This window comes from Oncorhynchus mykiss, chromosome 5 (genome assembly GCF_057628025.1).
Source record: "Oncorhynchus mykiss isolate SJ-2025 chromosome 5, ASM5762802v1, whole genome shotgun sequence".
Lineage (NCBI taxonomy): Eukaryota > Metazoa > Chordata > Actinopteri > Salmoniformes > Salmonidae > Oncorhynchus > Oncorhynchus mykiss.
The window spans coordinates 24416071-24443230 of record NC_143026.1 but is presented as its reverse complement, the minus strand read 5'-3'; the positions used below and the strand labels follow the sequence as shown (position 1 = coordinate 24443230).

Here is a 27160-nt window from a genome sequence, read left to right as displayed (position 1 = left end):
CTTGAGCTATTTTAGGCCTATTTTATAATGAGTATTTCTGTTTTTGAATTTGGCGCTCTGCTATTTCACTGGATGTTGGCCAGGTGGGACGCTAGTGTCCCACGTACCCTAGTGAGGTTAATATGCTCTCAATCTGTGTGACGCATACTGATGAGTGCTTTTCTCATGATTAAGGCATGAACACATGAACACTCAACACTGCCATCTGCTGTTGAAGGGAAACTTTTAAGTAAAGAAACAGCTATGTTTGACATTGGCAGCAAGAAAAATGCCGACACCTTTTAACAAAGTATATTTTATTGTATTGAGGGTTTCATATAGACGTCTGTTTTTTATTCAGTTGAAAAAAAATGTCAGGCATAATTTAAACCGGTATTCAATGATGTCAGTGGTTAAAATCACTACCATAATCTTCTCAAGAATAGTTGTCCTGCTTTGTTGTATTTGTGGACATACTGTTAATGAACTCCAATAGGTTTAAATAATATAAAATGACATTTGAAATATCAATCACTCAATATGAAACAAATGATACCCAGTTTAGTCAGTCCTGCCCTCAGGTCTGTACAAGGAAACAATTTTATTTGTATTTTTTTCATTCATCCCCCTTTGATCCAGTCCCAAAATGTTTTGCAGGTCAGCAGGCAAGGTTCCAAGACATTGGACTTTCAAGAGGCAAAGTGTCATTTGTCACATCATCATATGATGCGTTTTACATCATTATGCTGATGTGGCAAGTGACACTTTGCTTCTTGAAAGTCCAGTATCTTGAAAACGTATCTGCTGACATGCAAAACATTGTAGGACTGTATCAACAGTGGACAAAAATATCATTTTTGAGTGGAATTTTCCTTTAACCTCGATAGCTTTATTTCCCCGTCCCTCAACGTCTGGGGAGACTGAGGGGTGTGGCATAAAGCCACGTTATTATTTCCATGTGCCTAGTTGAAAAGCTTAACGGTGCTCATACAGTTTTTTTAATCAACAGCCAGAAAGAGAACGTAACAGTGTGGGAGAATAGAACAGAAGAGCGAGAGTGAAACTTACAGTAGGACTCTTTTTACCCTCACCATAAAAATAAGTGTAACCGAAATCTCCATTCATTGTTTCACATTTCATAATCAAACTGCCTTACTCTTAATTGGCATATTCAAATATCTTTGGACATAATATAAGGAGCCATATTTGGCTTGAGCGTTCTCCAATGAACGCAAAGAATAAAACAAATCAAACACACAAAAGTGCCTATTCTGACCATTCCAAACCCTCCACCACATATCTTCACAATATAACCATGTACAGGTATTAAGTCTATGATCTTTTCCGTCGGCTTTCAACGTTTCTGAAGTTGACGGGTCTAATCTTCATCTCGACGAACTGGATTGAATGCTCGTGTCCCTTCCAGTGGAACCAGTTGATACCCTGAAAAAAAGGATACTTTTTTTTAACATGTTTACATTTCACACACCGCAGTATTTCAAAATATGTGTGTATGTGTAATAAATAATACATGTAATAATCTCGTTTCATACTCTGACAAGAATATAATATACGCACACGTACAAACACACACATACACACACACACTTTGTGATAGCAGAAAGGAAGTCAATACATAGTAGGCCACACTTTCTGTACCTTGCTGTGACTATTGTCACCATATTTTCCCATGAGGTTGACACGATGGCAGTTCTTGTACCAGAAGGCACCCTTATAGGACAGTGCACAGTTGGTTACTGCAATGTCGTTGTCATTGTCGTACGTGGAGAAGGGCCGACCATGGTGATAGGTCATAGAGTCACCTAGGAAACAAGAGAAACACATTGACTGGTGAGAAGAAATATGGATAGTTCAATCACAGTTATATTGTGTCTTTTATTGTAACTTTTTTTTTACTGTAAAGTGTATTGGTATTTTTCAATGGAATTTTAATCAAGTTAGATCTGACTAGATTTTCTATGCAGGAGCACTAATAAACACAGATATTGTTATAATTGTCCTTACCTGCTGTGCCGCTATATTTTCCTAAGTATATCTTGTAGCGGCTACGTGGCTCTGCGATGGTGAACTTGTCATACTGAGCGTAGACCGACTTCCCGTTGTCCCTCAGGTCCACACGCAGCTCGTACTGGCCTGATGCCGTCATCTTGTGGAGGTTGGCCAGACCTGAAACGACAGGAAATAACATCACAGTGCCATTCCTGTTTCCTATGGCTCAATTGGTTGGAGCATGGTGATGCAACCCCATGATTGTGGTTTGACTTCCGCATTGGCCACAAATACTGAATAAAGGGAGAAAATAAAATACAAATAAAGGAAGGGTGGAGAGATGTGGACTCACCAAACCAGAATTCATCATTCATGTCCCCAAAGCCACCGGTGTAATTCTTCCAGTTCCTGAAGAACTCCAGATTTCCATTCTGGCGCCTCAGGATCACCTGTAAAGAGAGTTGACAGAACCTGTCATATACAAGCCCTGATGTCAGTGGTTTGGCTTCAGTGTTATCACAAACATGTAAAGGTCAAGCCAATCAAACCTGGAGTTTAGACTTTGTGTGTGTGTGTGTGTGTGTGTGTTCTTCACCATCCATCCTCCTCCGTCCGTGGTCATGTCACAGTAGACCTGGATGGGCTGGCTCTCGTCCCCTCCCAGGTAGATGTTGTAGGTGCCAGAGATCGTGTCTCCATTTAGCAGAGCCTGCGAGCAGTCCTTAGGGTATCTGTATAATCCTCCAACTACACACACACACACACACACACACACACACACACACACACACACACACACACACACACACACACACACACACACACACACACACACACACACACACACACACACACACACACACACACACACACACACACATCAAGAACAGTGCACTACATAGTACATAGGAAATAGAGCATCACTTGAGATCTGCCCATTGTAAAGCTGTGATGGGAAGGAGGTGGTGTGTGTAGCAGTCTACTTACTGGTGGTGAAGACATTGGTGACGTGGCGGCTCCGCTGGGCTCCAGCGATGGCCTGTAGCCTGACGCTGTACTCTGAAGAGCCACTCAGCTCACTCATGCTGTACGATGTGGCTGTCGGGCTCAGGACAACTTCCTGTATTCAAATCAAATCAATCTTTATTCATAATGTAAAGCACTTTGGAAAATGTAGCTGTAAAATAGCCATTGATGATCGATAGTGGGGGCCAGTGTGCGGACTCATAAACCCGTACCCGGACTGTGCCGTCGGGTGAGGTGAAGGTGAGAATGTATCCGGTGATGGCGGCACGCGGAGGCTTCCAGGTGAGAGTGGCACCGTCTGTCTGGACATTAGTGGCCGCCAGGTCACGAGGAGAATCCACATCTACAGACACAAACAGGAAAGTTGAAGGATCACATGTTAAACGTGTTAAATAATGATATCACAGGTCCTCCCGGGTGGCGCAGTGGTTAAGGGCGCTGTACTGCAGCGCCAGCTGTGCCACCAGAGACTCTGGGTTCGCGTTCTGTCGCAACTGGCCGCGACCGGGAGGTCCGTGGGGTTGGCCGGTAGGTATATCCTTGACTCATCACGCACCAGCGACTCCTGTGGCGGGCTGGGCGCAGTGCACGCTAACCAAGGTTGTCAGGTGCACGGTGTTTCCTCCGACACATTGGTGCGGCTGGCTTCCGGGTTGGATTCGTGCTGTGATAAGAAGCAGTGCAGCTTGGTTGGGTTGTGTATCGGAGGACGCATGACTTTCAACCTTCGTCTCTCCCGAGCCCCTACCACGAAATTGCCGAGAAAAAGGGGTAAAATTCAACAACAAAAAAACAAATAATAATAATGATATCACAGATGTCTTAATATTGAATTCATGGACAATACAATACTGCACTTCATTGAATTTATGAACAATAAAATATTACACAGTTTGATTGTTGTTTGAAAATCAGACCCAATACTCCTATATGAAGCATCTGATTGGAGAGCTACCCGTTGTGAATTCAGTGGTGATGGTGCCACTCTTCTGTGCCTCCCTCATGGCGTACACCCCTACTGTGTAGTGTGTGGCAGGGACCAGGGAGCCCATCTCAAACTCCACCGTGTTCCCAGAAACGTGCTCCATCACTGGGGACACTGCAGACAGCAGAGGAAAGAGACAATATCACCACCCGGTTACCTCCACCAACAGTCCTATTGTGCTGTGTCTCTTTGGCTAGTGATGAGGGATACCATTGATACAAATACATAATGTACATAAATACATGTCAGCTCCTGGCAATCTGTGCCTTGGGCCTCTTGTGAAACACACACAAACCTGAATCTGCGCTGTAGGTGATGACGTAGCCATCGACAGTGGCCTGAGCTGGTTGCCATAGCAGCAGGGCGGTTGTGTCAGTGACGTTGACAGCAGAAAGAGCTTGAGGCCTGTCCAGAGCTAAGGAGGAGGAAAATACACAGCTTTGTTACACACATAGGCCTGTAGCCACAACAGCTTCAGAAAACAAACACCTGTACTGACAATATTATGACCTGCAAACAACCCAATGCAATGATGTCATACTTTTTCCAGGAATAATTGACTGGGGTGGACAGAGTAGAGGAGTACCATATGTGCTGTTGAGTATGAATGTATGAAGCTAATGATTTATGAAATGCTCATAATGTCTATGCATGACACAGAGACTTCTGTCTATCCTCCTCATAGCACTGAAGCACTTGAATGCAAACGTGTCATATCATTTCATGTATTTAGTAAAAGGTCAAATGTGTAAATGTATGCTAAAGAGTAGTCGGACACCTGTGGTGATGTTCTCTGTCCCCGGGTCACTCTCCTCCAGGCCCTTCCCAGCAAAGATGGTGACCTGATAGGTCACTCCTGGCAACATGTTAGGCAACATGGCCTGGGTCTCAGTCCCATCTGCTAGCACTGTCATTGGGCTGCCTGTTGATGAGAGAAAATATTGCATTTATGCTACTTTACGTTCTTCTATTCTGAAGTAAATAAATGTTGAATGGTGCTGTTAAATCGTACTGCGAAATCCACTTTAAGGAACTGGTTTCCTTTCCTTCCTTGGTAGCAGCTGCAGATATTCACAGTTCTACACTAGTGTAAATTATTGTGTGATGAAACCGTGTGATTATTCTATATTCCACTAGAGAGAGTGCTTTGTCCAATTTGAAAAATACTGGAGGAGAGGAAATTCCTCCCCCCATGCCACATGAAGCCCTTTTGAGGCCTAAAGTACTATATAAACGCAGTCCAATATCCTTATTATAATGGGTAGACTTTACTGCCACTATAAGATATGAGGCTATTCACTCACCTCCTTGGAGAGGCACATAGATGATGCGGTAGTTATCCACTCTGGCACGAGGCATGATCCAATGTACTATGGCCGAGGACTCAGTCACTTCAGAGAAGCGGATGCCTCTTGGAGCGCCCAGGCCTGGCACAGCGATGGGGTCAGGGTTAAAAAGGCAAGCAAAAAAATGAGAAAAGTTAGATTGATCTGTTTGAGTTTGATTTTTGATCAGGAATCGATTTTACTGAGGTCAGTTTATTCAACGGAATAGGCCTATTGCCCTATGGTGTGTCAATATACACACTGAAAGGCACACAAAGACACACAAAATTCCAGTGAGAAAACATATTTGCTGAAAACCAACAAAGGCCCACCACAATCACCCCAGCCAGAGTAAGATTGAAACCCACTGCAATCTACAGATCAACTGGGGTGCATCAGTATCACACTTCCCAAAAGGCTAAAAAGTGTGCTCTTTAGGGAGCACATTTCAATGCATGAACCAAACCATTCAACTTTTGTCAAACATGCTACAAAAAAATGTAACCAGTTTAGTAACCACAATTTAACCAGTTTAGTGGCCAGTAAAATGTATAGGCTATGAAAATTGGTCTATAATGGGCATCAGAACACATGGACTTTGAGCTGCATTTAAATCCAAGCATAAGAAGCAGCACAATCTAATGCAAAAACATGTGTCTCCATATTCCTGAAAAGGATATCAAATGGGGAAAAAGAGACATGCAAAACCAACTTTTTAAATGTAACCTTTATTTAACTAGGCAAGTCAGTTAAGAACAAATTCTTATTTACAATGACGGCCTACACCAGCCAAACCCAGACAACGCTAGCCCAATTGTGCGACACCCTATGGGACTCCCAATCCCAGCCGGTTGTGATACAGCCTGGATTAGAACCAGGGCGTCTGTGGTGACACTTCAAGCATTGAGATGCAGTGCCTTAGACCGCTGCACCACTCAGGAGCCACTTGTTTGGTCCCTTGATGCTCACAGGCCTAGATCTATTAATACATAAAATAATTATCAGTGGCAATTTAGATATATCCCTGAAGGCATACCCCTTGGAAAAGGAAACCAGTAAAAACAAAAGGTATTATTACAAAACCCAGTCAAAACAAAGATCAGTATTGCATCTTGTAATCAAGACACCTGTTTCCAGAGAAACCAGACGAGAGATGTGAGATGCAGACCACATTGTGCTTTGGCATTTACTGATAGTTCAGATTGTCAGAAAATAGCCCCTTTCTTTAAATACCTGTTCGAGCAACACCGGTAATTGGTTGGGAGCGCTGTTCCAAAGTGACACCGTACAGCTCGATTTCGTACTCGGTGCCGCCGGTGAGTCCCGTTAAAATCTTGGTTCGCTCGTCACCAAGGACGTTGACTTCTTGTGGATGCGCAAACTTTGTGGAGTCCTTAATTTTGATCACAAATCTATCAAACATGTCTTCATCTGCGGTCCAGGCCAGGCGGAAACTGTCTGAAGTGATGTCCGAGACAAACATGTGCTCCACTTCTGGCTCAGCCTCTGGTTGGAAAGAGAATTCAATTCGACGTATTTGTCGAGAAACATTCACCCAATTACTAGAAAACAAATTTGACGACGGCAACTTTCGGCGACTAGATGGAAAAGGTGAGAGAGTAGGACTCCTAGTTTTTGGTTAAATTCTCATGAACTTGCTACCACCACTCTGACATGCTTTCAAATCGTCAAGGTGCTTTGCATTCCTTTGTTATTTTATTGAGAAATAGACACGTTCATGGTTGTGGAGACATTTATTGACGTCAATTAGCAAGTCAACATCCACAATTACTATTCTCCGTGATTGTTGCATCAAGCCAAGGATTTGGCCAAAATAATCCATCCACACCGCATGCATCCTCAATGCCAGCCCTGCATTCAGTGCATTCAAAGGTAAATAAGAAAACGAGTGGTTAGGTCAACTGACATTTCATGCTGAAAATGCCATGTTGATTTGTCTGTGTTTTCCTACTTATAGGCTAGGCCTACTATCCAATCAATGGTCCATAACCGTCCTCAGACATTTTCAACTGGAAATAAAGACTGTTTTTTAAACGCCTTATCAGTCTAATATTTACAGGTGAAACTTAGATGTTGCTTGCTTAGCCTACCTCAAACCATTCTTAGTGACAGTGATATGTGTCCACTGAAAATGACATCCTTTACACCGTAACGTTCACAGGGTTATGAGAAATCTGAGGGGAAAACACAGTTTAAAATATGAAAACATATTTTCATATTTTGGAGAGAGGAAAAAGCAGAGCACCACACACTTCTTCGCTGTAACAATTAAGCTTCAAACTGAAAAAACAGGCAAGACCTCCATGATGCTTCAAACATGAAGAGGATGAAGAAAACATTAAGAGTAATCAGATTGCTCTGGAAAAGTAAGTGAGATGTTGGAGGAGGTAGTAGGGTTGTGTGTTGAGGCTTCCCCACCAAAGTAAAGCATTGATGGCATTAATATTTCATCCTTTCTCAGAAGATTACAGTGGAAAGGCCTACTAGTTGTTTGTGATACAGTAAAAGTACAAGTTGGGAATCAATCACCCCTTGAGTAAGTAAAGTAAACCTGTGTTTTCACTTCGACTGAATAGTGACCAATCCCTCAAGCTGTCCCAAGTGACACCTCACTGTGATGGAGAAGCCTCTTTGTACAAGGCCGAATCATAACTCCAATTTACTTGTGTGCATCTTATAATTTCAGCCTACAGTGTGTGTAGTGTGGCCAGAGGCATCATGCACCTTATTTTTTGAGGGGGCACTGATGACCGAATTCAATGTATTTCAATTAATTGTGAGAAAAATCATCTATATCTTGTATACCTTTTATCCTACAAATTGATCAAATTGGTAGGGGGCTCATGCCCCCTCATTTTCAACAGCCATGACGCCTCTGTGGGTGGTACCTGTCACAGCCACTGTGGTCAGTGGGCGGGAGACCAGCCCAGTACTGGATACCCCAGTCAGCCTGACCTCATAGCCTATGCCAGTGATCAGGCCCCAGATGTCCAAGAAGCTCTGGTTGCCAGGGACAATGAACTCCTGAGGTTCCAGTAGCCAGCCTGAGTCTGACACCACTATGTGAAAGTGGCCGAAGCCACCAGTAGAGGGAGCCCCTTCCTGTTGTTGAGGATGATGCGCCCTCCAGGACACGCGGAAGCCGAATGGGGTGATCTCAGAAATGGTCAAGTTTTCCACTTTGGGTAATGATGCTGGAGGGAGCGGGAGTTTTTTGGGGTGAGGGGGGATTAGGGTCGGGTAGAGGAGGGTTAAGACGTGGTGAGAATACATATGGTAGTTGATGTGGCAATGATTGCAAAAGTACTTGCTGTCTTCGGCGCAGTTGGCCCTATGACTTGTAGAGCCCCAATTCAATTAGGAGAATCTAGTCATGCACATAGCCTAAATAGATTGATATCATGTTTATAAATGGGTGACAAACTCCTAATTAAAAACGGTGGACATGTCATGTAGATAAAAGGTGGTGTTGAAACACTAAAGATCCTCATCCAAGAATACTGTATCCATCACGCCTCACTATTCAAAGCATGCAAATTTGTCCCGCTTAAACCTGGGTGGGTCCCTGGAGAGGTCATGTGTAATTCTTTGGCAACTGGGACACACATTTCCACCCTGTCAGTGTTTCAACATAAGTGGTAAGATTTGAGTAAATTACGTAGTACCTGTGACAGCATGGGCTAAAACGGAAGGGGTGCGGCGCCCATGAGAAATACCGTACAGTTCAATGTCATAGTCAGTGGCGTCCACTAGGCCAGTGACTGTAATGTTACGGACCTCGCCAGACGGCGTGAACTCCAGTGTATCAAACAGCTGTTCAGGGTCACCGACCCGGATGACAAAGCCATCAAAGTGACCAGCCACTGTGCCCCAGGACAGGGTGAAGTTATCGGGGCTAGATTCGGACACAGCTATTGAGCCCAACTGTGGGACTGCCTCTGGACAAAAGAGAACAGTGATTTTGAATTAGGGGAGATGAGGAGTGTGATATAAAAATTAGACGTTATCTGTTTGACAGTCTAGGACTATGGCTGGAACTATAAAGTTATGATTATTTTCATAGTCGGGGTTTGACCACTCATGAGCTAGTTAAGAGTAATAGCTTTTGAATTCGGAATTATAATATGTTATAATGTAACATATGGAGAAAAAATACATGCGATGCAATACCTGTGGTGACTACAGCGAATAGGGGCTGTGTATTCTGTCCAGCGGAGCTAGCGTACAGTTTGATGTCGTAGGTTGTACTCCCTTTGAGGCCAGTCATAACTGTGGCGCGAGCCGCTCCAGGCAGGGTGCGGCCCATGGCCTGCGAGGGCAAAGCAGACTCTCTGACTTCTACTATAAAGTTATCAAAAGCCTTCTCCCCCCTCCTCCATGACAGTGAAAGTCTGTCTGAGGTAACGTTAGAAACAACTAGCCTGGACAAGTCAGGCTCTGCAGCTACAAAGGAGAGAAAAGTCAGCATTCATTCATTTTTTTAAGGGTGGCACACTGTTACTATCCTTTTGTCCCCTCAATGAACTGTTTTCCATTTAATCCAGTGTCAAAAACTTCAAGTGACCCAGATTATAATGAAGTCAATGGGTAGTCACTAAAAATGTGTATTTTATATAATAAGTATGTGTGCTCAAGAAAAATTATCAGAAAAGCATTGCAAACTTCAATATGGAGCAAAGTGATCATGCGCTCGTTCTGGCTTTAGAAATAAACAAAACAAACAAAATGGAAATACCTGTTGATGCAATAATACTGACGGCATGGGTTCGTGATCCCTTGACAATCCCAGTGAGGTAGGCTATATAGTCAGTGCTGGGCCTTAGCCCTGTGATGTCATGAGACATTGCATTCTGGGATATGTTATATTCCTTTGGCTCCTTCAGCCAATCTGAATCAATAATCTCCAGGACATAACCGTCAAACTCTCCCTCAGTGCCATTCCAGGAGATGGAGAAACTCTCTGACGTTAAATTAGATACATACAGATTGCCAACCACTGGCTCGCTCACTAAAGGAAGAAACAGTTATTGGATTTTTAAATAAGCTAAAATGTTAAAAGCAATATGCCTATTGCCTATGAAATCACTCGTTTGTCTGCTACATGTTCAATTATTTATCTAAGGGGATGATAATAGATTGTAGATGATTTTGTTTATCAAAGATAAATGAGAATAATAAGTGCAATTTCACATGGCACTCACCTCACACCTGCCATTCTCGATAGTCTTTGAATATAATGAAAAATGAATGACATGCACATTTTAATTCTGACAATACAACGGCAAGCTTTTGGGGATGTGGTGAAGACTAAAGAAAGGTAAAAATATATTGCAGTGTAACACATCAGTACTCATCATAATGTGTCACATGAATAATAATAGCATTTGTGCCATATAAAGTGTAAGTGATATCATCATTACTCCAATTTAAGCCAGGTCAGGACTAGCTCTTATTCTAAAAATAGATGTGCATGTTTTGTTCAGTGTTTGTTCAGACAAGACAGAGTAAGACACTGACATAGACACAAACAGGGAAAGTGACAGATAGCCAAAGTGCCAGAGAGAGAAAGAAAGTCAACAGGACAGGATATCTATGAAAATAAAAGGTGGCTTCAGATTTGCTAGACTTGACAAGTATGCTTTTTGACAGAAGTGTACGGTGGAATTTAGTGTCAGAATGTGACTTACGGCAGGGTTCTCCAACTCCGGTGCTGGAGAGCTACTGGGTGTGTAATGTAAGGTTTTGTTCCAGCCCAGCACTAACTCACCTGTTTCAAATAGTAAACAATTGTAACCTGTAGTTAGTGCTGGGCAGGAACAAAAGCATGGATACTCAGTAGCTCTGCAGGACAGGAGTTGGAGAACCCTGGGCTAGAAGACAGTGGACATGTTGTTGGTGAGATAGTACATTGCCAAACCCAAGCAGGAGAGCCATTCACTTATGATGTTAATAATATGGATGGGTGATGATGTTAAAAACACTCCATGCCTTTGGAAGAGTTTGTTGACAAGGGAAAGGGAAAACACTTATGTGCAAGAGACATTCACAAACAAGTTCAAATCATGCACACACATTACATTGAGTAGGACAATAAGTTGCCGTTTTTGTTGCACTATAGTTGGAATAAACAATGTTTCACAAAAATAATATCGCAAAAGAGGAGTTAATGTTGTTACAACACGCACACAGTACATAGTATTCATTGTCATAGGAGGTTGGTGGCACCTTAATTGGGGAGAAACAGGCTCATGGTAATGACTGGAGCAGTATCAAATACATCAAACACATGGTTTCCAGGTGTTTGATGCCATTTCATTTGCTCCTTTCCAGCCAGCTGTTTTCCCCTCAGCAGCCTCCATTGTTCATTGTATACTATTAGGCCTACATTTCCAGTCTCTCTCGTACTGAAACCAATACATAGGCCTCTAATGTCACTCAGCCGTTCTGGCCACTCAGTTAAAGCATGACTCCAACAGGCAAACAAGCTATTGGTTAATTACTCAGTCTGTGAGGATGGGGGGGGGGGGGGAGGTTGATGGAATGATGGCGAATGGACACTGTTTAATGTGGATGGGGGGGAGGAGGTGTTGTTTGGTTTTCTTTTGCAATCGTTGCAGCACATCAAAACTCACCACGATGCATGTAATGGCAGGGGGAGGGCTTCATGCACTCAGGCCATGGGATGGAATGTGAAGAGGGGGCGAGACAGGGTGAGGTTGGTCACTTGCGGGCAGCTTGCTTGTTTCAGTTATAAGGTAAGGGTTTGTGTGGGTGATGCCCAGCACCCTGCCCTGTGGTGAAAGACTGACACAGTGGCTGGAGGGTAAGAATGACACATGGCATGGTGTTGTTAGAATGAAACATTGTCATTGGTAAAAAAGGCTACATTGAAGGGTTACGTCAGTGATCTTGCTTGCTACGTGCAGTGCTGTGGATGCTTGCATGTGAATGGAAACAGGCAGGTGTGTGTGTATGCTGTTCACCACAGATCCCAACTGGAATAGAGAGAAATTGCTCAAAAGGCACAGTGAAGAAAAAGTAAGAAAGAGAGGGATAAGAACAGAACCTTGGGGGACACCTCCATTCATAGGTACCTGTAGTGGCTTCAGTATACACCGGCTCCTGGAAGGAGCCCTGGTGGAGCCCGTACAGGCCAATCCTATACAAAGTGTTAGGACTCAGGCCAGAAATGCCCAGGTTGAAGGCATCAGCCGACAGGGTGAGGTTCTCACTCTCTGGACCTCCCTCTAAGTTTGTCACCTCAATGACAAAGCTCTCAAACTCCCCGTCCTCGGGAGTCCAGTACACATTGAAGCTGTCCCATGTCACGTCAGAGACTGTGAGGTTGGCCACCACAGGCCTCAGCTCCTCTAGCAGACAAACAGATCATAGTACAGTCAATAAAATATACACTATATGAAATATATCATAAATCGATATTTCACATCATATTATGTTTTATATCCCATAATCAGGGATCATCAACTAGATTCAGCCAAGGGTCGATTTCTTTCTTGAGCGGATGGTTAGGGGGCCGTAACATAATTACAAATAATTTGTATACTGCAAATTGACCGCAAGAAGCCCAAACAAATTTCAAACCTTGCTTACATTTGTATACGATCACATGTATCTCTTTATTATGTGTGGGAATACTTTGGAATACATTTCCAAAATTGAAATCACTTGGAGTTGATTTGCTGGAGGTTTTAGTCTTTTATGTCCAACAATAAAAAATAAAATGCAACAACAAATAAAATCACCCGCGGGCCGCAAATTAGGGAACCCTGCTTTATATATTCCATATATTTCACATCAACTATACAATGTATTGCAGGGATTAAACTGTGATGTGTTTCAGCAGCACTTTCTTAGTCAGTTATGATGACACAGAACACACGAATACAAAGACAGATGGATGAACGGGAGGATGTATGACATGTATAAGGATAGGATGGAGAGAGGGATGGAGAGAAAGATGACCGATGGTTATGGATGTCTATGAAAGAATCACTGCTCCATGTACCTGTATTGGCAAAAGCATGAAGAGGCAGAGACTGCTCCCCCTCCACCTTCCCATACAACGAAACCTCATAACGTGTCCCAGGGGACAAGCCTTCTACAAGGGTCTTCCTGGCGCTTCCTGGTACCGTGGTCACATGAGCTTGTGCCATCCCTGACAGAGCATTCACCTCCACCAAAAAGCTATCAAAGGCTTCATCTGGGGCTGACCAGGCTAGCCTCACGCTAGTGGGGCTCACGTCTGTGACATTGAGGTCCCCTAGCGTCTCCAGGCTGGAGCCCTCTGGTTCAGATTCAGCCCCAGAGGGGATGTCCCCCGTGGGGTACAGAGATGTAGATGTAGGCCCCTCTGTGATCAGAGGAGCCAGGGGAAGGACTGTTGGATGAACAGCTCCTGTGTCAGGAGACTGTGTCGTCTGAGCACTTTTGACACTCAGAGCGACTACATCAGTAGAGGTAGACTTGGGTGCTAAATGAAAGTACATTCAAAAGGATTAAATGTGTAACCTGTAACCTCTAAAGGAGCAGAAGAAAAACAAAAAGAGTGGTTAACCTGTGGGAAGAAGATCTGGTTAGAAGAAATAACTGGTAGAGTAAAAGATGAACATAAGTACCCACAAAAGCATAATGATTGATTACAGTAACAAAAGGTATATTGTCTTTTGTCTAACTTTCTCCCATTGAGGTTTGGAAGGAATAGTTCTGCATTCATCACCATTTTCTCTCTATGGTGCTGTGCAGGTTTTCTTGTTGTCAGGGACCATAAACTTCCACATGCATCGGAGACATACATTTACACTGAGCAGCTCATGCATTAATGGCCCTTTTACGAGGGCCATTAATTTTTGAAGGTTCCGAATAGTCCACCGTAGTGACAGTACCCAGTACACTTCAAATGGATGAAGAAGCCATGCACTGCCAAAGTTATCCTACAACTTTGTTTATGTTCCAATATCCATATTAGGTCACCACTAGTGTACTATGCAAGCAAGGATATTGGAACAGAACCCTGGTGGAACACTTTAGAGTTTGATTCATGTCTTGTTGTTTTAAGATGCATAATATGCTATTTTAACATTGTCCTTTGCAAGCAATACTGTAAACATTTCAGAATGAAAATGCAATGTGAATGGGATCGCAAGCAATGACAGTGAAGTGGATGAGTTTGTTGGCACAGACATACAGAGAACAAATTGGGTGCTTTTAAAAACTCCAATGAAGGAGGAAATTGGTGTGCAAATGTAGTCTAATTGACTTTTCTGGATGTCATGCTGATCTGCAGGGAAACAGTGGAGACATTGTAACCTCCTTGAATTGCCATTCCATGGAATTCACTGATTTTCTTAATGCTTTATCTCTTCAGCTAGAAGGTATCAACTTTTCTGATAACAAACCTATTTGGGGGAGGGGGGGGGGGGTTCCATAACGTGTTTTTAAACAACCAATAGATAGTATTGTTGCTGACAGAAAGCCGCAAATTATGCCCTGCAAATGACAGCATTTATAGTCCCAGTATCCATTGCTATATTTGCTATAACCAATTTTAGTAATGTCCTTCATCTGAATTTCTCTGGAATAGAGAAGGCATGGATTCCTCTTCATAGTTTGAAATTAACACTTTCCGTTTTAGGACTGCCGTCCTCAGCATGCAAGAAGTGACTGGATGGGATGAAGCCAAATGGCCGTTTTGTAAAGATGGTATTATCTCAAACCTCTAATATCATGCCATGCGTACTGATGCACTGCAGTTGAAAATCACAATACCATCATGCAAAACGTGAAAGGTTTGGTTTTGAATTTCTCAACTCCTTTGTTCAAATCCTGACTTTGCTATCCAGGTAGACTTAAAATGAGAAATGTTCAACAACAAAGGGATATCTATTGTACTGAAGGCATGCAGCCCAAAAGTAAAGCATATACCTGTAACTGTGACTGCTTCAAGCGGAGAGGATCTTTGGCTATTGCTTACTCCGTAAAGCTTTACTCGATATTCTGTGGATTCCCTCAGGCCTTGAAATCTAGAACCTTTGGCATCTCCATGGAGATGGACCTCTTTTACATCCCATAATCCCAGAGTGTCTCTACATTCTAAAATATAACTATCATAGACAACATGTGCCTTTGGTTCCCACGAAAGTTCAAATCCTTCGGACGTTACAACTGAGACAGTCAGCTCTCCCAGCTTATCCTCGAGCTCAAGCCCCATCCCTGAGATCTGTAGGTCTGGGTCAGAGGGGTCTAACGACACAAAACTAATGATATTGTCCTCCGAGCCTATGGGAGTGGTAAGCTCAGGGGCAGGGTTGGCTATGTAAAACGTGAAAGAGGCTACAAGAGAAACACAAAGGCACAAATTCAGATAAAGAAGACATTTAGAGATTGTGTGTCTTTCTGCACTGTTACTGTTGGCCTCAGTGTTGTCTATTTTTGTCCCACTAATAAAGTAAGTTACAGCCTACAACTACCGGACCCTTGCCCTTAGTAATTCCACATTCTTCTGTCAAGTATTGGTATGTATATGAGGAAATGATTTCACTCCCAAGAGCTTGTGTTGTAAAATATGTTTGGATTGGTAAAGCTGTTACAGATGTCTTTATCTCTTAGGATTATAAAATGCAATTCAAAACTGTTAGCAGTACAATAGGATCCATACGTTTAGCACTTGCTGAATGTTTCCCACAAGAGACTATGTTTTTTACCCAGACCTGAAACCAAATCTATGACTTCAAATTGGCAAAATATTATTGTATACTGGAAAATTACTATTTGCAGAAAGCAGAACTGAAACTACTTTCTTAAATGATCAACCACACATATTTGTCCCTTGCAATACGAGGGTGGATTCAGTTGTGAAGATTCTGTTTCAACCCTCACCTGTAGATGCGGACAGGGTGGCAGGTGTGCTCTTCTTTGAGCCCCTCTCAGCAACCAGGGTGATGGTGTACATCATGCCGGGGGTCAGGTTGTTTAGGTTGTAGGAGGTGGCTGTTCCAGGGACCTCCACCTCCTCCCTCCGGCCATCCTTGGAGATGTACACCAGCCTGTAGATGGGGATCTTGGCTCGGGGTCTCTTCCACACCAGCGTCATGCTGGTCTCTGTGGACTCGCTCACTTCCAAGTCCTTGGGCCCATCAAAGTCTGTGGAGGAAAGGGGTATAAAGCTTTCAATCAGTGATTATCAAGCCTTAGGTACAATTCATATTCAATTCATAGGGTAGTGATATAAACATAATTCTTCTGTTTTAACAATGGATAATATAGTGCTTTCATATTTCATTCTGTTCTATGATAGTTCTGAGGTTTGAAGATTGTTTCCCAAACCACTTAGAAACATCAGAACCTCATAACGCACCTATGTTTGCCTCATATTGTTCCCTAATAATCTGTTGCATTGAAAGTTATTTATATATATATATATCTACGACTGCAGAGTGTCTGTGGTCACTTATGGTGGTGGATATTTGGACTGCTGTTGAACAGTGGCTATCCTATGAAAACGTGTCAACGTATGCTCTCACTGGTTGCTGCATTTGTGGTGGCAGGCAGGCTCTCCCTCTCATTCTTCATGGCGGTCACACCAATTCCGTACTCTGTACCCGGCTTCAATCCTGTAATGGAGAAGAACAGAGATGAATTGAGTACCTGATTAGCTTCAGTCCTGCAATCGAGCAGAACAGAGAAGGATTTGAGTACCTGATTGAATTGACATCAAGAGTAACAAAGTCATAGCGAATCCTATCTTGAAAAAAGTCCTTATACCTTCTACTGACATAATTGCATGTTGGGATTTGGTCATGGTTGACCCTCACCAGTGATAGTTGCCTGAGTGTTGCCTCCTGACCCACGGGGGAACACCTCTTCGCCATGGGAACCCCCAGAGATAGGGCTGTACTTCACCCTGTAGCTGTCAACGTCTGCCCGGCTGTTTCTCCACTCCAGTGTGACGCTGTTGTCTGTCTGGCCCAGTGGCTGCAGGTCCTTAGGAGCATCCAGGTCTGTAACAATGCAAGAAGAAGAAAGGAATATAATAAAGACTGTTGACAGTGAACTCTTGATCAATCCAAGTGTACCTGTTATCAGGTACACTTAAAAGAATGGACTGGACATGGAATTGAATTGGGACTGTAAAATTGTAGTGTGCTCAAACACAGTTTGCACTTATCAGGAGTGCACTTATCAGAAGTGGATAAAATAAAACCCCAACCTGTGGTGAATATCTCAGTGACTGGATCGCTGGTGCTGTTTCCCCTCCTGGAGACCAGGGACACCTGGTACTCAGTGTCTGGGCTGAGGCTGTCAATGCTGTACTGTTTGTCTGAGGTGGACAGGTCCACGCTGGTCCTCTCTGTGGGGTCGGAACTGGGGCCATAGGACACGGTGACACCATCCACCTGAGCCACGGGATGGAACCAGGTGACCAAGCCTGAGCTGTCTGTCACATCACGCATCTCTACCTGCCTGGGCCCATCAATCCCTGGGGGAAAGGGACCCAAGGAATACAATATGTTAAGGATGACTATTGCAGGCTCATTCACCCACCCTCCTCTCCCCTGTAACTATTCATCAGGTCGTTGCTGTAAATGAGAATGTGTTCTCAGTCAATTTACCTGCTAAAATAAGGATTAAATCACAAGGAATTAAAAGGGTGAAAGTATGTGCTGTTTGTTATGGACAATGATCACACACATGTTTTAAGTCCTCCCTTTGGGCTACAGACACAAGGACACAAGGAGTATTGGTTTTACTTTAACTACATTTTAAGACCTGCATAACACTGTTACAATTATGGCATAACAAATGTAATTAACAGTTTGGTTACTCTGACTGTTTGGTATGTGATTTCACTGATCTGTGTTCTGACAGGACCTCTGGTAAGTTCCTGTGTTCAGGAGAAGTTTCTCAACTCCATGCTGTGGTGACTTCACCGGGTGAAATAGGCCATAGGTTCGTTCACACTGTATAAATCACCTACTTCTTCATTCCTCATTCTTGAAAGCTGTGCTGAACTTAAGCCTGTATAAATAAATTATGCACAAGTCAGGAGAAGATATGTTTATAGGCTCCATCAACAAGGAATTTTTAATGAAATGGCTTTTCCATAGACGAGGTCGCATAGTTCACGCTAGAAACCCATTTGACCTTAATGTATGGACTAAACAGTTGGCAGTAAAAGATTATGGCAGGGCTCCTTGAAAGATACAAATGCTCTCTATTGTAATATGCAGGCTGGGCTGAGACTCAGCATTGTTCTCTTTTGCAAAAAAAGACTGTTAAACTGGACTGTGTGAAACGACAATGGGGGTTTAGCCACTTTTTCCATCTAATCCTCATGCCATGATTGACAGTTAAATTGATCTGTTCAGTTGTTCCTCTGTCTGCTTGTGTGATTTGTGAGGTGTAGGCATTTTCCTTATCCTCCCCATGGGATGTGGGTGGTCGCCAGGATGAGTGGGAGAAGCCTGGTTTAGATTCATTCATGCATGGCATGACAATGTCAGAAGAGTTGGCTTCCCAGTTTGCACATACAGATCTGCATTTGACTAGGGGGAACAAACATTACATAAGCTTACTGGTAGTGATGATTTTAGTAGACTGAGGTCCCCTGGTATTGTTCTTGATGACGCCCACTGAAACCTCGTACTCCTGACCAGGACCTAGCCCCGTCTGCTCATACAAGGTCTGGGAGGATGGAAGGGTGGTAAGGGTTTTCCCACTCTCCTCTTTCTGAAAGGACAAATACATACTGTTTTTAATATACAATTTCCTGGATTCATACATGCTACATAGCCTACTTACATATCCAACAGGCTAACTGAGGTAAGCCACGTCAATTTGTCCTTTGGATCAACAAAATCAATATTTCACACAGTTAATGTTGAGTTAAACAATAACAATTGCTACAATATAAACATTTCTCATGGTTCTTTTAGCAGCTATTTGATTACCTCAGATAAGAATGCTGCAAACAAAGCCCATTTGGCCCATAGTAATAGAGATGAAGTGCTGATCATGGATTACAGGTCCTTACATTTTATGTATGGGGCAATAAAGCCCAAGCGCTGAGGAGAATGGGATTAGCAATAAACAGTGCTGAGCATGTCCTGGCTACTGGCTGCTGTTATAATGAGGATGCAGCCCTTTGTGAAAATGAACTTGGGAACAATATGAAGGGTATTATGGGTTATGGCTGCCCAGACCTTTGCCATTAGCAGCTGAGCAGAAAACGTGGCAGTAATAATAAGCCCCCAGATTTGTGATCTGAGGCAATGCAGTTATTTTCCACGTACCGGTTCACATCAGCGCCATTCTTTAAAGTGTAAAGTACAGCACGCTTCAATAGTGTAATAGCAATTTGTGGTTTATTGTGAATGTTTAATTTTTAACCTTCTTATTTTGAGTTGTCTTAATTGAAAACTGAACTGACCCCAACCCTGATAGTTATTGCTACTTCACTGGACATGATAAATAGCCAAGTATTTCAAGATCTCCTCACTAAAAGAACAAAGCCAGCTTGTGAAAATCTGTCATCTTGTCCCTGCTGTTTAGTGGAATTCTAGGCAAGATCCAGCAGACGTCACTTGCAGAGAGGTGGATAGATTGCAAAGAGACATAGACAGACTGACCGTGTTGCGGATGTAGAGCTCCCAGGCATCAAAAGGAATGTCCAGCTGATCCCACAGCACCTCTACTGAGGTCTCCCTCACCGATTTAAACTTCAAGCCTTCTGGTTCTGGCAGATCTGGCAGGACAGAGCGAGATACAATAATATGTTATGCCTGATGACAAGATGTTGTGCATCGAGACAGTGTGTGGTTTCAAAACTTGTTAAGCATCAGTCAAATCTAGTGGTTGTGTTGGAATCACCTATTCTTAAAAAGAAAGCCTTGTGTAAACATTGTGCTGTGAAATTTTCTCCACTGGACTGAATAGCATTCTGATTACAGTTAATATGCAAATGTTTTTGTAATTTTTTTTTCTAAAGTGGATCACATTCCCATGAACCCAGACTGCTCAGAGACCCAAGTTCTCACATCTTAGGCAAGATGTCTTATTACGCAAGCCTAGTTAAACGGGCATGACCTACATGTGGCCACCCTGGCGCTGATTGGGATGCTCTTTTTGTTGCTGAGGATGGCATAGACGTTGATCAGGTACTCGATGCCAGGCTCCAGCTCGCTGACAGTGGCAGCAGTCTTGTCTCCGCCCACTGTGAACTCCTGATACAGACCCCCAGGACCATTTGGCACGTAAGTGATCAGATACTCTGTCACCAGCATCTCATTATTCCAGGTCAGGTCCACTGTCTCAGTGGTGACCTCTGTTACGGTCAGGCCCTTTGGAGGTGAAACTAAAGAGAACGAGAAAGAAAGAAAAAAGAGGGACAGAAAATAGTTATATTTTTGTCAGAGATTTTTACTATCTCAGACACTAAGTTTCCCATGCCCTCAATATAATAATATATAATATACTGTATATATGCCATTTAGCAGACACTTTTATCCAAAGCCACTCAGCCACTAACAATCCTCCACACAAAGCTAATGCTTTCCCCAGACTCACATCTGGTAGTGGTTTGGACCGCCAAAGATCTTTGAGACAGAAGTACAGACAACTGAAATGCACAGCTTTTGGCATCAGAGGAAATCATAGATGGAAGTTTTAATCCTTTGCAAAACCCCTTTGAAATTAATTAAAATGGTATTTGGGGATAAATAAGTAATTGGATTTAATGTGGCATTCAACCAGCACATGAAAGTATCAAGCGTGCAATGTTAACAAATGAACTAAACCCAATTATTCCGTTATTTTTTCTCTCTCAAATCAGTGGGTCAGTTGAATGAAACCATTCTTACCTTCTGAGCAGTCTTCTCCGATGTATCCCTCTTCACAGAGACATTGTCCATTCACACAGCGGCCTTTGTCCTGGCAGTTGTTGAGGCAGCTCAGCTCTCCGCAGTTGTCTCCCACGTATCCCTCCTCACAAATGCATTTCCCATTAACACAGAGCCCCCTGTTATTGCAGTTATCAGGGCAGGTGAGTCCAGAGCAGTCGTCACCCACATAGCTGTCCTGGCAGACACATTTTCCATCCACACAGTATCCCTGGCCCAGGCAGTCATTGGGACAGCGCTTCTCACTGCAGTCTTCCCCTGTGAGGCCCTCATCACAGACACACTGCCCGTCAACGCAGCGTCCGCGGTTCAGGCAGTTGTTGGGGCAGCTCAGCTCGCTGCAGTCCTCACCAGTGAAGCCAGCATAGCAGACACATTGGCCGTCCACACAGTCTCCACGGCCATAGCAGTCCGAGGGGCAGGTTTTAATACTGCAGTCCTCTCCACCAAAGCCTTCATCGCATACACACTGTCCGTTGACACAGCGGCCCCGGTTGAGGCAGTTATTGGGGCAGGAGAGCTCAGAGCAGTCCTCTCCCTGGTAGCCTACGTCGCAGTGGCACTGCCCATTGACACACTGCCCCCTGTTATGGCAGTTGTTGAGGCAAGCCAGCTGACTACAGTCTTCTCCTTGGTAGCCAGCATCGCAGATACACATGCCATTGAAGCAGGTACCTCTATCGTTGCAATCACTGGGGCAGGTGAGCTTGGAGCAGTCCTCTCCGGTGTAGCCAGCGCTGCAGACACACTGGCCGTTCACACAGAAACCATGACTCATGCAGTCGCTGGGGCAGGTTGCCTCCCCACAGTCCTCCCCGGTGAAACCTTCTTCGCAGTAGCAGGTTCCATTGACGCAGTGTCCACGGTCATAGCAGTCGTTGGGGCAGATGAGTTCCGAGCAGTCAGAACCCGTCCAGGGCTCTTCACACACACACTCCTCATCTACACACTTTCCACGGCCTAGGCAGTTGTTCAGGCAGTCCGTCTGAGAACAGTCCTCTCCAATGAAACCCTCGGCACAGATGCAGACCCCGCCAGTGCATTGTCCGTTCTCACCACAGTCCACTTTGCAAACCTCAAGCAAACAGTCGTTCCCGCCAAAGCCCTCGAAGCAGATACATTTCCCGTCTATGCATCGACCTTGGTCCTGGCAGTCATTGGGGCATTCAGACTCAGTGCAGTTGGGTCCCTTCCAGCCAGGCTTGCAAATACAGCCACAGGTGTCAGCACTGTAGTTGCCACGGCCATTGCAGTAAGGCTTGGTCCCCACTTCACCTAAAGGAGCAGAGTTAAGTGATTACAATCCTCTGAATCATAATCCTGCCCCTCACCCCCCCAATCTACTTCTCTAACAAATGTAATTTCGAAATATATATATCAAGTATTATCATTATAGACCAGAGACATTTGAAACCCCAATTATGTCCTGAATAACAATCTTCTAATCAGCACGGAGTATGTCCATGCTTCGATGTTCATTCCATTTTCAAGAGAATTTTTCCCTGTAAAAGAGAAAGCACTGCTAAGCCCAACCCCACATTCAATTCCAGTGAAGCTTCCCAGAGGTTGAGTAAAACAGATGTCCCTCTGAAGGAAGGGGAGGTGATGAGGTGACAGTCATCCTAAGCATTCTATAATATACCAGGATTTCTCAACCCTTTAACCTTCAAAACACCCTAAACTTGTCCCAATTATATTATTTGCAGTATCCTAACTGTTGTGTTGTGTTTCCTAACCATTTATTTACCAGGTAAGTTAAGTGAGAGCACATGATAATTTACAGTGATGACCAGGGGAGAGGAGAGGGGTTGAATGAGCCAATCAGAAGCTGGAGGTGATTAGGTTGACGAGTATACAGTACAGTACCTGTGACTGGCTGAGCGCTGCAGAAGCCAGAGTCTCCAGTAGTGCACTGATCTCTCAGCGTGGACAGCTCTCCCTCCAGAATCTCCAACCTGCTCAGGAGGTCCTTCAAATCCGGGAACCCTTCGGTGCATGCACACGCCTGCTGAGGAATGTTAATGCGGTGGGTGAAAACAATCTGGTTCTGCCCATCCATGGTATGTTCGGTGGTGTGGAGGCCTGATGGCGGAACTGCGTCCTGGGGCTCAAGGCTGGTACTTCCTGGCGCATCCAGGTCCACTGAGCACAAGGAGCTAGCAGGGACGTTGATGTTGTAGACATGGTTGAAGACCACTGGCTGGTCAGCACTGGGGAGGGTTATGTTGTCTCCTCCCGTGGCTGTCAGAGTTGCCCGTTTATGCCTAAGTATTTTTCTCACCAGCCCAGATTGGCAGAGGCTGAAAAGGAGAGTCAGGAAGAGGCAGCCTAGAATGCTTTTAGTACTCATGTTTGGCTCTCTTAACTGGACTCAGCTTTAGGAATATCGGGACAAAGACTGGCCAAATCTGGAAAAACAGTGTAGGGGCCCTGGAAGGTAAACGAAAAACATTAAGTCAAAGATAGCCTCAATAACGCACATGGATAACTACATTTTCACAGGGTCACTCTGACTGTAAAACTTGTAAAGGCAGACAATAACCTGTGCACTCCGTGAACAACAAGACGGTAAAAATAGATCAACGAGCAGTCAACATAACTTTTTTGTCCAGACTAATGGAGGTTGTTACACTTGAACACCTGCACATCCCAACTGCATTCTGTCTATTATACCCTAGATAACAGCACCAGTAAAACTGACAATGCTAAATCCGGACACTAAAGGCCATAACATTCCAGAGGGATGAAGTTTGAGATGTAGCGGCATCCCGTGTGTATGTCATTAACCCCTCTAATCAATGGGTTTCACTCAGATGTAAATGAGAAAAGATTCAAATATTTTCTCCCTCTCTTTATTTACATATTCTCACAGGGTGAACACTGTCTATATAAGTTGTGAGTGATTGACACCTAACCCTTTAGTGTATTTTCCCGCCGAGGAAAGCGACCACTGACTACCGACACGTAGCTCTCACGTCTGTAGCCATGAAATGCTTTGAAAGGCTGGTCATGGCTTACATCAACACTATTATCCCAGAAACCCACTCCAATTTGCATACCGCACCAACAGATTCACAGATGATGCAATCTCTATTGCACTCCACACTGCCCTTTCACACCTGGACAAAATGTGTTAATGCTATTCATTGACTACAGCTCAGCTTTCAACACCATAGTGCCCTCAAAGCTCATCACTAAGCAAAGGACCCTGCGACTAAACACCTCCCTCTGCAACTGGCTCCTGGACCTCCTGACGGGCGGGTGGTAAGGGTAGGTAACAACACATCCGCCATGCTGATCCTCAACACGGGGGCCCCTCAGGGGTGCGTGCTCAGCCCCCCTACTGTACTCCCTGTTCCCTCATGACTGCACGACTCCAACACCATCATTAAGTTTGCTGATGACACAACAGTGGTAGGCTTGATCACCAACAACAATGAGACAACCTATAGGGAGGAGGTCAGAGACCTGAACTTGTCGTGCAAGGACAACAACCTCTCCCTCAACGTGATCAAGACAAAGGAGATGATTGTGGACTACAAGAAAATGAGGACCGAGCACGCACCCATTCTCATCAACAGGGCTGTAGCTAATCAAATGGCTACCCATACTATTTGTATCCCCCCTCTTCTGAAACCCGTCAGTCTATTCTTGTTCAGAGAAATGAAGGCCATTCCATGCGAGAAATTGCCTACAAACTGAAGATCTCATACAACTCTGTGTACTACTCCCTTCACAGAACAGCGCAAACTGGCTCTAACCAGAATAGAAAGAGGAGTGGGAGGCCCCGGTGCACAACTGAGCAAGTACATTAGAGTGTCTAGTTTGAGAAACCGATGCCTTACAAGTCCTCAACTGGCAGCTTCATTAAATAGTACCCACAAAACACCAGTCTCAACGTCAACAGTGAAGAGGCGACTCCGTGATGCTAGCCTTCCAGGCAGAGTTCCTCTGTCCAGTGTCTGTGTTCTTTTGCCCATCTTAATCTTTTCTTTTTATTGGCGAGTTTGAGATATGGATTTTTCTTTGCAACTCTGCCAAATGTAATATTTTATTAAGGTAAAATAATGTGAATAAATTATGGTTAATAAGTGATACGCAGTAATGGGCAGTCTCTACCGTCATGGGGCTTTTATTAATTGTTTTATGTGGTACAACATTCAATCCACATAATGCATAGTGCATTTAATGTTACCATTTTTTATCATAGACAAAATCGAAAACCGTGATTATTTTTCAATAATCGAACCGACGTCAAAAAACACTAATCGCTCAGCACTACCATGCGGTAAATTAGTTAATAGACCAATAAGATTGAGTCTAAACCTCTCTGCCAATAACAGCTAGTTTTCAATTTTCCCCACCCCACTCAGGCAACTCCCAGACAGTCCTAGCAAAATTATTGTTTGAGAAATTGTCATTTTAGTTACTTTTTGACTATTTTAATTTAAAACAATCTCAGTAAGTGTCACGCTCGTCATATAGAGGAGACCAAGGCGCAGCGTGATATGAATACATTCTTCTTTTAATAAAGAACACTAAACAAACAAAACGACCTTGACGCTATATAGACCGAGTGCTGACATGCAACTACACAGAGACAATAACCCACAAAAACCAAAATGGAAAATGGCAACCTAAATAGGATCCCCAATCAGAGACAACGATAAACAGCTGCCTCTGATTGGGAACCAATTCAGGCCACCATAAACCTACATTACCTAGACATACAAAAACCCTATAGATATACAAAAACCGTAGACAGGACAAAAACACACATACCCACCCTTGTCACACCCTGACCTGACCAAAATAATACATAAAACATAGATAACTAATGTCAGGGCGTGACAGTAAGGTTCTTAATTGTTACCCAGAAATCATTTGATATCGAGATAAAAACGGCTGCATTGGACCTGTAAGATATGTGTTTAAAATAGTTTATTGATACGCCCGTGCATCAATCTAAGTTACATAATAACATTTTTTTTGCATGAGCTACGTCTCAATCCACTGTATCCGCTTATGGCCGAGCTTCTGCAGTGTTTGTCAGACCCGAGACAACCCAAAATGGGTCTTCTCACAAAAATGCCTGTGGCCTACAAACCACTACAAACCAGGGGAGACTCTCACGAACATGATGGTGTTTTTCATTTTTCTCTGTCGTGATACTCTTCTCAAGGTAACCCAAACAAATGAATGGAAGTGTGTAGTAGTTTTGTGCTAACAAAAATAAGGGGTTAAATATGTGTCCAAAAATATATATATCTCCTGAGCTTTCTTTTATACACATAGGACAGACACCTCAATCTTTATGATTCATTTTTTGGTATAGGTATATCTTTTTGGGGTACCAAAAGTGTCACGCCCTGATCTGTTTCACCTGTCCTTGTGATTGTCTGCACCCCCTGCAGGTGTTGCTGATTTTCCCCAGTGTATTTATCCCTGTGTTTCCTGTCTCTCTGTGCCAGTTCGTCTTGTATGTTTTTCCAAGTCAACCAGCGGTTTTCCCGTTCGCCTGCTTTTTGCTATTCTCCTTTTTCTAGTCCTCCCGGGTTTGACCCTTGCCTGTTTCTGGACTTTGTCCCTGCCTGCCTGACCATTCTGTCTGCCTTGACCACGAGCCTGTCTGCCACTCTGTACCTCCTGGACTCTGATCTGGTTTTGATCTTTTGCCGGTCCACAACCATTCTCTTGCCTACTCCTTTTGGATTAATAAACATTGTAAGACTCCAACCATCTGCCTCCTGTGTCTGCATCTGGGTCACGCCTTGTGTCATGATAAAAAGGGGTCCTAAAATTCTAAATCAAATAGCAAAATAAATTAAAATAATTACATATGTTAGCTTAGTAGAAGACCCCCCCCCCCCCCCCCCCCAACAGCTTTTAGAGATTAACAT

At 43.7% G+C, this 27160-nt stretch overlaps 1 protein-coding gene across 14 annotated transcripts in view; it reads right to left on the bottom strand.

Annotated features, from left to right (window-relative positions):
- Positions 1-279: 279 nt before the first annotated feature.
- The window catches only part of tnca (tenascin Ca), a 41757-nt gene continuing 14876 nt past the window's right edge, over positions 280-27160 (bottom strand). The window contains exons 2-29 of one of the 14 annotated variants that reach the window (XM_090234248.1): positions 23127-23690; positions 21222-22762; positions 20453-20716; positions 19992-20107; positions 18939-19092; positions 17573-17842; positions 17178-17363; positions 16887-16976; positions 16243-16506; positions 15289-15696; positions 13373-13837; positions 12441-12716; positions 10082-10354; positions 9517-9789; positions 9012-9284; positions 8235-8540; positions 6559-6831; positions 5305-5427; positions 4779-4922; positions 4296-4415; positions 3971-4114; positions 3228-3358; positions 2977-3109; positions 2585-2736; positions 2342-2438; positions 2005-2166; positions 1639-1802; positions 280-1422 (exon numbers count right to left, since the gene is read on the bottom strand). In XM_090234248.1, coding sequence (XP_090090374.1) covers positions 1312-1422; positions 1639-1802; positions 2005-2166; positions 2342-2438; positions 2585-2736; positions 2977-3109; positions 3228-3358; positions 3971-4114; positions 4296-4415; positions 4779-4922; positions 5305-5427; positions 6559-6831; positions 8235-8540; positions 9012-9284; positions 9517-9789; positions 10082-10354; positions 12441-12716; positions 13373-13837; positions 15289-15696; positions 16243-16506; positions 16887-16976; positions 17178-17363; positions 17573-17842; positions 18939-19092; positions 19992-20107; positions 20453-20716; positions 21222-22038 — 6189 coding nt within the window. In that variant the 5' untranslated portion in view covers positions 22039-22762; positions 23127-23690 and the 3' untranslated portion in view covers positions 280-1311. Of the gene's footprint in view, positions 1423-1638; positions 1803-2004; positions 2167-2341; positions 2439-2584; positions 2737-2976; positions 3110-3227; positions 3359-3970; positions 4115-4295; positions 4416-4778; positions 4923-5304; positions 5428-6558; positions 6832-8234; positions 8541-8578; positions 9285-9516; positions 9790-10081; positions 10355-11956; positions 12163-12440; positions 12717-13372; positions 13838-15288; positions 15697-16242; positions 16507-16886; positions 16977-17177; positions 17364-17572; positions 17843-18938; positions 19093-19991; positions 20108-20452; positions 20717-21221; positions 22763-23126; positions 23691-27160 lie in introns of those variants that run through there. The other 13 variants (XM_021602184.3, XM_021602185.3, XM_021602186.3 and 10 more) reach the window with 13 other exon arrangements.